Source organism: Thalassophryne amazonica, chromosome 5 (genome assembly GCF_902500255.1).
Source record: "Thalassophryne amazonica chromosome 5, fThaAma1.1, whole genome shotgun sequence".
Taxonomy (NCBI): Eukaryota; Metazoa; Chordata; class Actinopteri; order Batrachoidiformes; family Batrachoididae; genus Thalassophryne; species Thalassophryne amazonica.
The window spans coordinates 84,259,916-84,275,614 of record NC_047107.1 but is presented as its reverse complement, the minus strand read 5'-3'; the positions used below and the strand labels follow the sequence as shown (position 1 = coordinate 84,275,614).

Below are 15,699 nucleotides of genomic sequence, written 5' to 3'. Positions count from 1 at the left end.
GAGGTGTGTGAGATGAAAGAAAACACGAAAGCTCAGCAGGAAGGGTGTGGAGAAAGAGAGGTGGAAGGAGTGTGAAGGATAGAGCATGTGCGTCACAATGCACATATACAAACAGCTTTCCTACGCTACACAGGATGGTGATGTTGCTGATGAAGAGGCTGGATGAGGCTGGACTCAGCAGCTGCCTGTGTGAAGGGGGATTCTGTGCAAAAGGTAAACCAGCCATTAGGCCTACAGGCGGCACAGAAGGATCATTAATCTGACACACCCACCTGCTGTCTGACTGCTGACGTATATGAGCCACTCACAAACATCCTCAGGAAAACACCTGCTGCCATAGCAACTACACAGAGACCTGATGATGCACAGAAAGGTGGTGATGGTCCAGAGGTCAATGGCACCCAGAGTGCATGCCTCTGCCAAGACTCAGAATATCCCATATTACACACACACACACACACACACCACACACACACACACACACACACACACACACACACACACACACACACACACACACACACACACACACACACACACACACACATGACTAACTGGAAACAGGATGGACTATGTCATGATTAGGTCTAAATGATGAGGGGTAGATTAGACAAGTTTACTTCTTTCTGCCCCTTTTTGGACATATTCACTAATTATATGGCATGTGTATGTGCACAAAGGTATATGGATGGCTATGCTTCTATTATCTGTATAATTAGTTAATTTGCATTTTGTTGCAATCATATCCTCATGACTACCAGGACATATATAGGTGTAAATGTGTTGACATTTGGTGGAATGTATGATATAAATTATTCATTCATTCAAGTGTGTGTGTGTGTGTGTGTGTGTGTGTGTGTGCATGGGTATATGCATGCATGGATGTCTGTTTTCCCTCAGTCTCAGGTCCTCAACCAGAGTCCTGTAAGTTTCAGGGTTCTGCACAGTGTCTTAGCTGTTCGTAGGACTCCACTCTTCTGGACAGACATCAGATGTTGTACCTGTAGTCTGCAGGAAGCCAGTCTCCCACTTCAGGAATCAAAGACATATCTATGGGATATTACATGTTCTAATGAAAATGAAACATGCCTACTTAAATATGTACATTGGTTGCACATGAATGTGTCCAGAATAACATAATTTTTCTCACATGTCTCAATTAGAAACATAAAAAAGGGTATGGCATTATACATGTGCAACCAGTGTACATATTTAAATCACGTAAATCTAATAGGTAGTTTTTTTTTCAGTGTATGTGGTTTCAGTACATACATACTGTATTACCTTAGTGTTGATATTTATGCAATTGATAATCATGTAGAGAGTATTTTTATTGAAGTTAAGGCATAATACATAACAGAAATGTTTATACAAAGAAGCCTGTTTTTTTAAAACATAGACTAGCGCCTTGCCCATGGGGATCCACAGGCTCTACAATGGGTAGTTTTTATAAATTAGGTAGCTGACATTTTTCACGGGTGGTAATAAATTATGCAAATTTTCTGTGATGAGTTGGAATGGTGTGTGAGTCCAAAATGGTTTTAGAACCTTAGATTAACAATTTTTAGAAGAAGAACTCAACCCTTTTTTCCCCTGTTAATTATGTTATTTTTTTAAAAATGTATTTATAAATGGTTTAGGTTCTTGTTATCACTACACACTATTATTATTATTATTATTATTATTATTATTATTAGATTTTACTTCTGGGTGAATGTGAGGCATAATTGTTAAAGCGCTTTGAGCGACTGATTCAGATGGAAAAGCGCTATATAAATGCAGTCCATTTACCATTTCTGTTTTGTGATTTTGATTTTTAAATGGACCACAACGGAAAGTGTTTTCTCTTTCTTGTGTCATCCATGTATTTTTAACGTATTACAATTATACGAGGTCTGTGAGAAAAGTAACACGACCTTATTATTTGTTTCAAAACCTATATGGATTGAATCACGTGTGATTACATCAGACATGCTTGAACCCCTCGTGGGCATGCGAGAGTTTTTTCACACCTGTCGGTTACGTATTCGCCTGTGGGCAGTCTTTGAGTGAGGAGTCGCCCACCCTCTCGTCGATTTTTTCATTGTTTAGGAATGACTCAGAGACTGCTGCTTTGTTTGATCAAATTTTTTCAAAACCTGTAAGGCACAACTGATGTGGACACCATTCGATAAATTCAGCTGGTTTTGGTGAAAATTTTAACCGCTGATGAGAGATTTTGGAGTTTTACTGTCGCCGTAAGGACGGCCCACGGCGCCAGACGGCGATCTGCGCTCCGAGGCAGCGTCGTCTCGCTGTTTCAAGCTGAAAACTTCCTAATTTCAGGCTCTGTGGACCCAAGACGTCGTGAGATAACAGAGAACTTTCAGAAGAATTCGGGATCAGGAGTTTATCCAGACATTCCACTGTTAAAGGAGATTTTGTAATGAAAGAACATGAGGGCAGATTCGCATGTCGGGCCGGACCCGACCGCGGGGGGTCGAAACAGGAAAAACACCTCCGTTGGAAACCTTAACGGACAAGTTGGAACATGCCCAAGCTGTTAAACAATTTCTCAGATACTCACTTGTTGAAAGCCATCAAAAGCTGCCTGAATTTTACAAATGGTTTTCAACACGGAGGTGTTTTTCATGTCGCGGCGCAGACGGATTTCCGTTTCCGTGACGACTCGGCGAATTTGTGCGCACGTCTTTCATTACAAAATGTCCTTAAACAGTGGAATGTCCGCATAAAGTCCTCATGCTGGCCTCTTCTGAATCTTCTCTGTTCTCTGACGACGTCCTGGGTGAACAGAGCTTTCAATTAGGATGTTTTCAGCTCGAAACAGCCAGACGGACGTCACCTCCGACCGCGCCGCGCCGATCCGCTTTGTGGGCTGTGCTTAAAGCGAAAGAAACTCCACAATCTCTCATCAGCCGTTTAAACTTTACACCGAAAAGCAGCTGAATTTCTCGAATAGTGTCTACATGGATATCCCTCACCGGTCCTGAAAAAATTTGATAAACCAACGCGCGCCGTCTCCCTGCAGCTTCTCAGACAAAGAGATTCCGACAGGAGGGGGAGTCCACACCTCACTCAAAGCCTGCCCACAGGCGAATGACGTCACCGACAGGCATGACAAACTCACGCATGCGCACGAGGGTTCAAGCTTGTCGCAAAAACATATGAATCAAATCCATTTATTTTTTGAAAAAAATAAAAAGGACCGCTTTTTTTTTATCACAGACCTCGTATTATGCACTTACATGTACATACTAAATAAAACACGCACACAGTCACACTTTTAATACAAGATGATTTACCGCCCCCTGCTGTAATGGAGTGTTAGTCCAGAATGTAATTAGCAATGTTAGCTAATATCCGTAGTTTCTCCAAAAATGTTAGTCCTATCAGTGTTCTGTTTTTGGCAGCATTCATCCTTGACCCAAATACATAAGCATACCAAACAACAAATGTCAGCTGTCCTCAGTTTGTCTGTGATCAAAGTTATACACACACACATGTATGCACGAATAGGATTTTGTCTTTTACGCATTCTGCCGCAAGCAGGTGTTTCTATTTTTAGACACAAACAGAGACGGTGGTGGAAGACATCAAATGCAACACACATTTCACTCATGGTACCAGCAACATAACACTTAACTAACTCATGGTAACAGCAACATGATAATTAACTGAAGTGACTAAACCAATTGAGCTACAAAACACAATAAATCAATAACACTAACAACACTGTTAAACTAACATGAACCACAATAACAACATTTAAAACCCCAAACCCCAAAGTCCCATGATGCATTGCAGCACAACGTTCATTGTTAGTGGTTAGATAAAATTGCTAATTTCTCAAAAAATATTTGTCTTATCAACTTTCTGTTTTCACACCGTTCATCCAAATGTCAGTTCTCCCTGGTTTCTCCATGATCAAAGCCATACACGCGCACGCATGTACACAGAGACCACTTGGCTATTACAACCCCTGGCAAAAATTATGGAATCACTGGCCTTGGAGGATGTTCATTCAGTTGTTTAATTTTGTAGAAAAAAAGCAGATGACAGACATGACACAAAACTAAAGTCATTTCAAATGGCAACTTTCTGGCTTTAAGAAACACTATAAGAAATCAAGAAAAAAGATTGTGGCAGTCAGTAACTGTTACCTTTTTAGACCAAGCAGAGGAAAAAAATATGGAATCACTCAATTCTGAGGAAAAAATTATGGAATCACCCTGTAATTTTCATCCCCAAAACTAACACCTGCATCAAATCACATCTGCTCGTTGATATTGACCCTATGCCATGACATTGACCCTATGTGTCTTTTTGCAAGGAATGTTTTCACAGTTTTTGCTCTATGGCAAGATGCATTATCATCTTGAAAAATGATTTCATCATCCCCAAACATCCTTTCAATTGTCCAAAATATCAACGTAACTTGTGCATTTATTGATGATGTAATGACAGCCATCTCCCCAGTGCCTTTACCTGACATGCAGCCCCATATCATCAATGACTGTGGAAATTTACATGTTCTCTTCAGGCAGTCATCTTCATAAATCCCATCGGAACGGCACCAAACAAAAGTTCCAGCATCATCACCTTGCCCAATGCAGATTTGAGATTCATCACTGAATATGACTTTCATCCAGTCATCCACAGTCCACGATTGCTTTTCCTTAGCCCATTGTAACCTTGTTTTTTCTGTTTAGGTGTTAATGATGGCTTTCGTTTAGCTTTTCTGTATGTAAATCACATTTCCTTTAGGCGGTTTCTTACAGTTCGGTGACAGACGTTGACTCCAGTTTCCTCCCATTCGTTCCTCATTTGTTTTGTTGTGCATTTTTCGATTTTTGAGACATATTGCTTTAAGTTTTCTGTCTTGACGCTTTGATGTCTTCCTTGGTCTACCAGTATGTTTGCCTTTAACAACCTTCCCATGTTGTTTGTATTTGGTCCAGAGTTTAGACACAGCTGACTGAACAACCAACATCTTTTGCAACATTGCATGATGATTTACCCTCTTGTAAGAGTTTGATAATCCTCTCCTTTGTTTCAATTGACATCTCTCGTGTTGGAGCCATGATTCATGTCAGTCCACTTGGTGAAACAGCTCTCCAAGGTGTGATCACTCCTTTTTAGATGCAGACTAATGAGCAGATCTGATTTGATGCAGGTGTTAGTTTTGGGGATAAAAATTTACAGGGTGATTCCATAATTTATTCCTCAGAATTGAGTGATTCCATATTTTTTTCCTCTGCTTGGTCTAAAAAAGTAACCGTTACTGACTGCCACAATCTTTTTTTCTTGATTTCTTATAGTGTTTCTTAAAGCCAGAAAGTTGCCATTTGAAATGACTTTAGTTTTGTGTCATGTCTGTGATCTGCTTTTTTTCTACAAAATTAAACCACTGAATGAACATCCTCTGAGGCCAGTGATTCCATAATTTTTGCCAGGGGTTGTATAATATAGATTTTGGCTTTCATCCCAGGCTTCACAAAATTTTTGCAAAATTTGTTTACTGCATATAAGTAATTGTGCTACTGAAATGACAAACAGACTACTTAAAACCTAGCTGCTAGATCTATCACAAGTTGTGAATGCTTGTGAAGTTGGAAGGAGCAGAAATGTGTCAGGTTTGAACAGGATGCACTCTGACTTACAGCTGGTGTCCAGGATTAATCGAATTCTCATCCACCACTCGGTCATACTCCAATCTAAAGTCCTCCAGCTCTCCGTTGTCTCCAAACGCTCCCCACTCTGTGTTCACACACATCCGGCCTTCCTCCCCCTCCACTAGCTCCACGGTTCGCATCTCCTCCATGTAACAGGCATTACAGCCCGTACCTGTCCACAGATACAGAGATCATACACACTCTCTCTCATCTAAAAGTTGTTGTTGTTGTGTGTGCACGTGTGCGTGTGAGGGTATTTAACATTGTTCGTGAGGCAAATGACGGTGTACATACCAACGATCATCCCAACTTCACAGCTGCGGTCCTCATAATAGCAGGAAATCATAGTGGCGACTGTGTCATTCACCATGGCAACCACATCCATCTCAAAGTCCTGAATGACACGGCAGCATTAAAAAGCAACTAATATCTGAATTTTTTAAAATCTAAGTTTCTTTTGATAAACCGTCGTTATGTAGTAGAAGATGTGACTTACCCCTCGTCTCTTAATAGCATCTCTCAGTAAACCCACAACGTTGTTTCCTTCTGCTCCAGAAGCCTTAAAGCCTTTGGTCCAGTTAAGCAGGATGCCCTTTGAGGAGAAAAACACAATTTTTTATGACACAATCAATTATTTTGCAAGTCTGGTAAATAAAGGGGGGGGGGGACTGCTGTTTATTCTTCAATCAACAAAAAGCACCTGAATTATCTGATGTCAGCCTCTTTATAGTCACACTACAATTTTCTTTCAAATGCAGTGAGTTTAAATTAGCACTATAATGAAATCCATATATGTCAACATATCTGTGTCAACACAAAACACAATCTGAAGAATTTTATGTTATTTTTGAGTTATGCTGTTGGAGTGTTTTAGGCAAACAAACAATGTACATCCACTGACTGTATCTTTGAAATGTTAAATTTATGTAGATATGGATGTACATTCCCGGCCCATCCAGCAGGCGTCGGTGTTCAGCAGGTAGTAGCAAAGCATGTGACATGTTCCTTTTCATGCAGAATCTGGATCAGTGTTCGAAACATGGGTGTTTGAAAGGTTTCAAACAGTGTTTTGAGTCTGTCGTGACTAATTTGCGGCATACATGCAATGTTTTACCATTTCCTTTCATACATACTACCAGTTGTTTAAAGTGGGCCTTCGGGATTTTCCAACCTATTTTTACACATTTTGGGGGGTATTTCTTCAATCGGGTCAAACATAAAATGGATTGGCACATTATTAATTGAAAACCAAACACTGTCACAGGCTAACAGGATGTATATACGTAATTGTACTGGATGGGGCAAGCTAAAAAAACTCAGTAAACTGCTTTTTATTCTTGGAGAGGTGAAGGCAACTAGAATAAGGTAAGGAGTAATCTGTTTAAAGTGCAGGGAATTGTTGCCCTAATTAGCATATTTGTATATGTCATCATATTTATATTACCATAACATACACATTCTGAATATAAAATCTCTATAAAACTCATTTTTGAGTCATGACACTTAGAAAAAAAAATAATTTTAACCTCCCTCATTCATGTGCTGAACAACCCTAAAATGTAGGTTTTTCAACCCTTCCAGGAGTTACCTATGATATAAGTATCAACTAACAACCATTTTTGCTGATATGTTACCCAGTTCAACACAAAACAAAATCACTTCATTCTCATTTGTATGCAAATATGCACACCAAACAACTTCAAATAATCTGTTCATTTCCTCCCCAAATTCACCTATTGTATATATAAAAAGTCTGTACTGAGGTATTGTATAAGTTTTTTCATCTATGGTATAAGTATGACGTGCCCACCATTTATAGTTATTCACATTATGTAATCTTAATTAACATACAAATATATACACTTAACAATCATGCATTCTACTCATTTCATTTACTGCCCAGGGCAGTTATTCAGATATTGTATTCATAAGAAAATTGTTGCTCATGCTTTACTAATATATGAATGTATACACCAGACAACCCAAAAATGGGATCACAATATTGACTCCCCATATCTATAACGTAAGTAAGAAGTGCCTACTGAAAATATATTCACAAGCAGCTCTCAAACATAATCAGATCATTTTCTCCCAAAGTATCAAGTGTCTGGCATGTACTGTTGCTGAATTGTGTTCAGAAGAATGTGAGAACAGAATGTCCTGAATACTACATGAGCAGAAAAATAGGACATACAATTGTAACGCACGTCTGTGTTAAACAGATGTTACCTTGTCAATGTCCTCATGTCGTACAGGAAAGGAGAAGGTAAAACCAAGAGGAAGCTTCCGGTGCTTGATGTGGTGTTTGTCCAGAAAGTCTGACATACACTCTGCTATATAGTCAAATAACTGCAGAGATAGAAAGAAAGACGCTGTTATCAACATTGTTAATTACAGAAGATTCAGAGCTTTCAGACATGTTTGAACCCAGTCAAATGGGTTTGGACCGTCATTAACAAAACCAAATCAGGAAAACTAAAACGTTTCCATCAGAAACTGTCAAATCCAAGTAGTAACTATTAAAAACCTGAAAATGGTATAGCTACACTCACTAACCATTTCAGCAGTGCCGGTCATTGCATCTTCAGGAATGGAGTACATCTGGTGTTTGGTCTCTACCTTCCAGATCCTCTCCTCATCTTCACCTACTTTCACCAGCATGACACGGAAGTTTGTGCCTCCAAGGTCCAGAGCCAGAAAGTCGCCCACCTCTGATGTAACAGATACACATGAATGTAGGCACAGGATCCCGCTGCTCCAATTACAAACATTTACAGGATGTCATAAAAAAAAAGTAATTTTATGAGCTAAACATGTACCTGATCCCTCTGGGGTGGAGCAGACATAAGTTGGTAACATTTTGACACTGGCCTCCTCATGGGTCTCTAAGCGAAGCCCTCTGTTCATCTCACACTGCATCCTATTCATAATCTCTTTGAGCTCTTCTTTGGTCAGGCTGAACTCTGACAGGATCTGTTCTACCTGCAAGGAGAGGAGGTCAACCTGCTGTCAATCTGTTGTTCATTTCAAAATGTTTGGCGAAAGACCTCATTAAAAAATGATTTAGGGACATTCATTAGAAGAAATGGAATATAGCATTCACGACTATCTGTTCATTAGTGTAATTACATGTAACAATGAATTAATGTGTTTTCATGTGCTCAGAATTAGCCCATTGTATCTACATGGGAGCAGACCCCCTCACGGAGGCCGACATGATGCACCGTCATGTTGGTACAGGAGCCCAAAGAGACAAACTTACTCTGCTTTTTGCAGACAGTGTATAGGGGAGCAACCATTGTGTTGCTCCCCTATACATTGTCTGCTGGTTGCTCATGGAGTCTAACCAGTTTGAAAACCTTTCATTTTTGCGGAATGGAAAATGATACATATTGTTTATCACAAAAGAGGGGAAAAAAGGGAACATGAATCCCCGTTGCCAAAGAAGTGAAGACATGAAATTGACACTAAATTCTACACATTGCAGTTTTAAACTGGGGAGCTGCACCTTGTCTAACATTCACACTTTAAAGCTTATTGCATGTGAACTAATGGTTGAGAGTGTATAGCAAGGAAGAAATGTGATGCAAAAATATAAGCTTCAGAGGCATCGCTTAATCTGCAGAAAGGTAAAATAGACATTTGAAGCTGCAGACTGAAACATGAATCTCACCATGAAGATTTTATTGACCACGTAGCTGACGTTGAATGGCATCATCACCACCTGGTCGAGATGACAGCTGACACAAGGTATCTTCACCACTTTGACTTATCTTCTTGTGTGAGGTGAGTGTGTAAGGACAGCACCGTTGTCAGCTGCATTTATGCTCAGGTGAAGTGGGCTGGGAAAACCACGTGCATAAGCCCACCCACTTCTGACTTCATCACACCATGTGCCCGTGTGAGTTCAAAAACATGGACAAAGGCCATTTTTAGTTATTTCAGGAGACATTGTACTGCCCCACACTGATTCACTGAATTTGTGCTAAATTTAAAAGTGAATTATGTATAACCTAATTTTGCTGGAACAATAAAGTCATGTCTTAATCTGAAAAAGTAGTCATAATAATTACTGATTACCTTGTTAGGGCATAACTGTTGTCACTGCACCATGTACACACTTTGACACAAACAGTACTAGAACCTCCTGAACAAAGACACTTGTAAACGCTGCATAACCTACACTAACTATATCACTTTGGCTTTTGGCTTCTCTCGTGCTTTGCTTGGAGTTGATCATGTGGATCAACGTGTTCATTTGTTTTATGATGGATGCCCACCCTAATGTAGCCTCAAAGTGAAGGTTTTCAGATTAGGAGGCAAGTTAACTGCACCTGTACCTTCAACAAATTTGACAGAGCCTAATTCAGAAAATAATCTTTACTGGCATTTGCTTTTGATTACCATTTGTTGGTGGGGAAAGCTACCCTGATTACAGCACTTGAGAAGCTGAGTGAGGAATCACAGCATTTGGGTTTGCAATTATCCTGGATGAAAAATAAGGCTAGTATCTCACTGGACTGGAAATTCGCGCAGTTCAGTACAAGGTTCGCAGCCATTCACCATCCCCTCGCCTGAGTCTCAGGGTGGTGCCTGCTTGTCACATGATTTTTGAACAGACCAAAAAAAATTTGCGATAAACTCCCTTGCCAAATCTTCAGGTGTGCCCCTTGTACCCTCACCACAAAATCTCTGTGACTCAGAATGCGCACAGCACTTCTGAGAGGTTGACACACATTTTTTCTTTTATATGATCAGCCACCACGTGTGCACATGCATGAGCGAGCTGGATGCGTCCTGTCTGGCCACAGATGAGCTGCGCAAAATGGATTTACTGTGTTTACCTCTTTTTATTTATTTATTTTTTTTTTTTGTGAGGACAGAAGTGGAACTTAATTTTAATGCTGCCAACTGGCGGTAGCCCTCGTGCACGCAGGGACAATGGGCTACACCTGTGTGGAGAATGTGGATAAGGCAACTCGGATTGATTGTTTTTGTTTTTATTGTCTGTGAGCAATGGAAGTTGAGAAATGCAGCTCCTGGACATCATGAGTGGTTCAAATTTTTCTTCTTCTTTTTTAAAGTATTATTTATTTATTATTAATTTCAGTGCAGGCAGCACAGTGGATTAGCGGTAAGCACTGTTGCATCATAGTAAGAAGGCCATGGGTTCGATTCCCACCTGTGGCCTTTCTGTGTGGAGTTTTCATGTTCTCCCCGTGTTTGTGTGGGTTCCCTCCGGGTGCTCCAGCTTCCTCCCAGATCCAAAGACATGCAGTTTAGGTGAATTGGAAACTTTTTAAATTGTGCATGTGGGTGTGAATGTGGTTGTTTGTCTATATGTGGCTCTGTGACAGACTGGTGTCCTGTCCAGGGTGTGCCCTGCCTCATGCCCTGTGACTGCTGGGAAAGGCGCCAGGCCTCTGCAACCCAATCTTGGAAAAGCGCTTGAAGATGAGTGTGTGTGAGTATTTTCAGTGCTTTTACTGCCTAAAGTCAGGGGAATTTTCACACCCTCTTTTACATAATAACAAAGCAATAGTCCACAGCCATCCTGAGCACTGTTTACACAAACATGTCATCATCTCACATCATCCGTGAGAGTGCCACACACCATGTCAGTGAATCTCACACAGTATGTGTGCAGACTGCTTGAGATTTGTGGCAGTATTTTTGCTGCCACTCTGGACAGCATTCACCAGACAGTCAGCTGCCATACACACATGTGTTGGGAGGACCAATGCAGTGAGATACCATGTGAAAAAGCTGTCGCCTTTTAGCCTGTTTCCAGGTGATTTTGTGTCTCTGCCTCCTCTCCACCAGTCGTGCTTCATTGAAATACTAGCCTAACCAGTGACCTAAGGTGATGACTGGATGTCTTTGGTGCCAGGTTTCTTTCTGAGGATCCTTGCATACTGTTGGAATGACTGTGTCAAATGAACGGTTACTTGAGGAGATGGGGAGCATAACTTGCATTGTGAGGGAATCTCAGCTGTGACATTTTGGCCATTTGGCGTATTTCTCTGTGCATGATCCAGGTGTAGCACATGGCTCTCTAAGATGGATGGTTAGTTTCGAGAGGTGGGGATGGACTAGATGTCTCCCTGGATTGTTGTCTTCCTGTACCCAAGTCCTGGAAGCAGTGCCCATGGTCTCAGAACTGCTATAACCTGCCTTTTTATTCCAAGAAAATGAAAAAGCATTAAAGCATTATATTTGCAAAAATGATTTGTAGCTTTTGTGTATTGGTCATAAACCAGGACATTTGCCCTAGAATCATTCAGAGAAGCATGGGCCACTCAGTGAGTTGCGTATATATTTGTAAAATTAGCAACATATCTAAAATTTGTAACAGCGAGGGATAAATGACCTCTAAAACCAACAATGGAGGATTGCAGGTGAAGGTCTCCTTTTGCTTATCAGCAGCAATGGTTTACTTTTAGCTCTGAACTCAGTGGTAACACTGACCCTCGTCCCTAGTGTCACGATTTCAGGATTTCACAGTGACACTGACCTGAAAATACACTGCACTGCACAGAGGCTAGGCTATTACATTACATGTAATTGCATCATATACATGCAACCACCAAATATAGGTGTACGTGTAACATTTTAAACATGGAGGTTCTATTTACGCTGTCCCTAAAGTCACCAAAAAGTACAAAATTTAAAAAATCTTCACATGTACAGGCCTTTGTGTCTTCTTCATCCTTTTCTACTGAATATATAATGCTGACAATACTGTATGATTATATGATACATCAGCTCAGCAGAATATCAAGGTACACGGTTACTGTGTTGGGTATTTAAAGTTTGGCACATTTTTGTCTTCATTTGAGCTGTGTGAGAGGAGAGAGGACACCAACATCTGAAGAAGGTCAAGGGGATGTCCACTTGTCGCCTGCAGTACAAAAATGGCTACCTTTGGGAGGTGGGGATGGACTGGTTCTCTGCCTGGGTGGTTGCAATCCAGGACCCATGGTATTTCCGTAGTATAGTAGACATGGTAGCGCATGACAACAGGACCTGCGCATGCTCCCAGACCTGACCTGAAACGACTTCAAATAATACATACGATTAAAGCAGCAGGACCTTCGTGGCCGGGACGACGGTGGGGATTGAACCCACGCGGCACGCACAAAAGACCGTTCCTCTACCAGGTCAGCCAAAGGGGAACTCCCCGTTAGCCAAGCTAGCGGGAACATCTTTTCAATTGGGACCCGGGACTTTCATCCCGCTACACACCTCCCCACCATTTTTGACTTTGTCCCAAAATCACAGGTGCATGTTAGCATACTCTGTGATTCACATCCTGTTCGTGACGCCAGATTGAAGCAGCAGGACCTTCGTGGCTGGGACGACGGTGGTGGATCGAACCCACGTGGCTCACACAAAAGGCCGTTCCTCTACCAGGTCAGCCAAAGGGGAACTCCCCGTTAGCCAAGCTAGCGGGAACGTCTTTTCAATTGGGACCCGGGACTTTCATCCATGTACACAAGTATAAGCAGAAAGCTGTCCAATTAGGTGTAATTCACATCAAATTGAAGCTGTAACTCTTTACTGTGACCTCTTGTTTATTATTTGCTTTCAAATTTGTGAATGTTATCTTGCAAAGATATCGGCATCGCAAATACCTCTGTGCAATTCTTTTCAGGTGTCTCTCGATGTCAAAGGTTGAGGATCCAGAGACAGTATGCCATTGCTGAGATAAGTGAATGTTTCTACAAGTTCACCACTTTCATCACATACAGATATACTTCTAATTGCCGCATCCAGGAAGTCAGTCAGTGAAAGTCTGGATTCTTGTCTTGATCCAGGAATATCACAAACTCAGACACTATGATTCCTCACTCAGCTTCTCAATAACGGCATGTCCTTGTGGCACTTGGTCTATTCAGAGGCTCCTTAAATCAAATCAAATCAAATCAATTTTATTTATATAGCGCCAAATCACAACAAACAGTTGCCCCAAGGCGCTTTATATTGTAAGGCAAAAGCCATACAATAATTACAGAAAAACCCCAACGGTGAAAACGACCCCCTATGAGCAAGCACTTGGCGACAGTGGGAAGGAAGGAAGGTGTGGCTTAAGGACTTTTAATTCATCTTATTAGCAACAGAACAGGTCTCAGCCTCGCTTCGTCTAAATTCTGGGTCTGTTAGTGAAGCTCAGAGCTAGCTGCTGGCAATCACCTTAATATTCTCTCTGCTTCCCAATTTACTGTCGGTGAACCCATACCTTAGGTGGAGTTATTTCTGGCTGACTGGTTCTGCTTTTTTCTCTGTCTGAGGCACTGAGGAGATATCCAGGGTGTGGTGTGCCCTTGGCTGTGGCGCCAATGACTGCGGGCTCACTTCAGTAATGCACTTTTTTTTTATGCTATTTTGTTTTTTCTGTTTTCTGCTACTTCAGCTTGGCAAAACTTTGTAAAAACCTTGTAACTGTGAGAATTGCCTAAGCAGTGGGTCACTCCTCTGAGTCTGGTCTGCTTGAGGTTTCTTCCTCAACATCATCAGAGGGAGTGTTTCCTTACCACTGTTGTCTGTGTGCTTGTTCTAGGGGTTGGTAAGGTTAGACATTACTTGTGTGATGCGCCTTGAGGCAGTTTTGTTGTGATTTGGTGCTGTATAAATAAAATAAATTGAATTGAATTCACTTCTGGAATGACTTTGTGTCGAATAAGCAGTGACTCAGTGAGGAATATCAGTTGCATTGTGAATGACGCTCAGCTATGACATTTTGGCTATGTGGCACATTTCACTATGTACAGTGTAGTGGCTGGAGAAGGTCAAGGGGACGCTCACTCTTCACCTGGTTGTGGCAGATAAGTGGTTACCTTCAAGAAGTGGGAATGGACTGGTTGCCTGCCTGTGTGTTTGCCATCCAGGCAGACAACCACTTGAGGACCTGCCATCCACAACCCAAGGCAATTCCATGGTGCCATGGATGAGAACATGCTTGACATAGTGCATCTTCCCAGACTTGAAGACATTGCCCAGTGTATGATTTGTGTGAATGTACTAGTAGACACCAGTAATAATAATGATTTTGTTGTTTTCTAATAGTCTGAATGTCTCATATATCACATTATATCAAGGCTTTGAACTGGTGGAACAAAAACAAAAAGCAGAAACTTCTGGTATTTTGGTAGGAACAAAAACAAAACTCGTAACTTTATTATATTTTGTTAATGTTTCAGACCAGAACCATTTATTTAAAATAATGGTAACTGGTTAATACTGTTATTTTTTGTTCTTGAAAAGGTTTCCATTGGAAGTGACCCGGTGAGGTTGTTGTTGACAGGTGACAGGAAAAGTGCTGCGTCCTGTGTTTCACTCTGAAAAACGCACCCGGAGCAGACAAACTTTGATGGACTTCTTTAAAAACACTGCATTTATTCAGGTCATTATTATGCTTTTTGTTTGTTTGTTTGTTTGTCTGGTTAGATCAAATTGGATTTACTTTCATAGTGAGCAGAATTCTGAAGATACGCTGGCAGGAATATATTTCAACTTTTAAAATAACTTATTTTTCATGTTGTTGACAGGACAAAGTGCTGGAGATCTCTGGTTCAGGCTGAGAAACACACCTGGAGCAGACAAACACTGAGGGACTTCTTTAAAACTGCTGTTTCTTCGGTAATAAAGTATTTCCTAGACGTCATCTTCCAAAACAAGAACGTCTTCTTGTCAGGTTGTGATGATGAATCAGACTGAAATTACACAACAGGTCAGATTAAGGCTTTATATTTACTCAGTGTGTGAATGATTTTAATATTTGAAACAGTCAGAAAAGTACTATGAATGGTTGCGTGTGGACTGTAGTGTTTGATTTAGCTGCTGAACAAATCAATGAGCAGCAATGGGTTAGGCTGAGGGGAGCACAATGCAGTGTCTTTTAAAAATACACGAAACACACTGCTTTGATTTAAATATGCAATAAGTCTATTTCAGGTGATCAGCGCGGACCCTCTTTCTCTTAAAAGACTTTATTTTACTCAGTGTCCTGTTTTGGGAACTCTATTGT

At 40.9% G+C, this 15,699-nt stretch overlaps 2 protein-coding genes across 2 annotated transcripts in view; one reads left to right on the top strand and one right to left on the bottom strand.

The window, feature by feature from the left end:
- gck (glucokinase (hexokinase 4)) overlaps positions 1 to 15,699 on the bottom strand; it is a 53,112-nt gene that overhangs the window by 32,328 nt on the left and 5,085 nt on the right. Inside the window, 6 exon segments of the mRNA XM_034169586.1 lie at positions 5,661 to 5,844; positions 5,967 to 6,066; positions 6,169 to 6,264; positions 7,902 to 8,021; positions 8,229 to 8,383; positions 8,492 to 8,654. Of these exon segments, the coding sequence (XP_034025477.1) occupies positions 5,661 to 5,844; positions 5,967 to 6,066; positions 6,169 to 6,264; positions 7,902 to 8,021; positions 8,229 to 8,383; positions 8,492 to 8,654 (818 nt within the window).
- Positions 14,714 to 15,699, top strand: part of ykt6 (YKT6 v-SNARE homolog (S. cerevisiae)) — a 36,437-nt gene continuing 35,451 nt past the window's right edge. The window contains exon 1 of the mRNA XM_034170744.1: positions 14,714 to 14,726. The gene's annotated coding sequence lies outside the window, so the exon portion shown is untranslated. The remainder of the gene's footprint in view (positions 14,727 to 15,699) is intronic.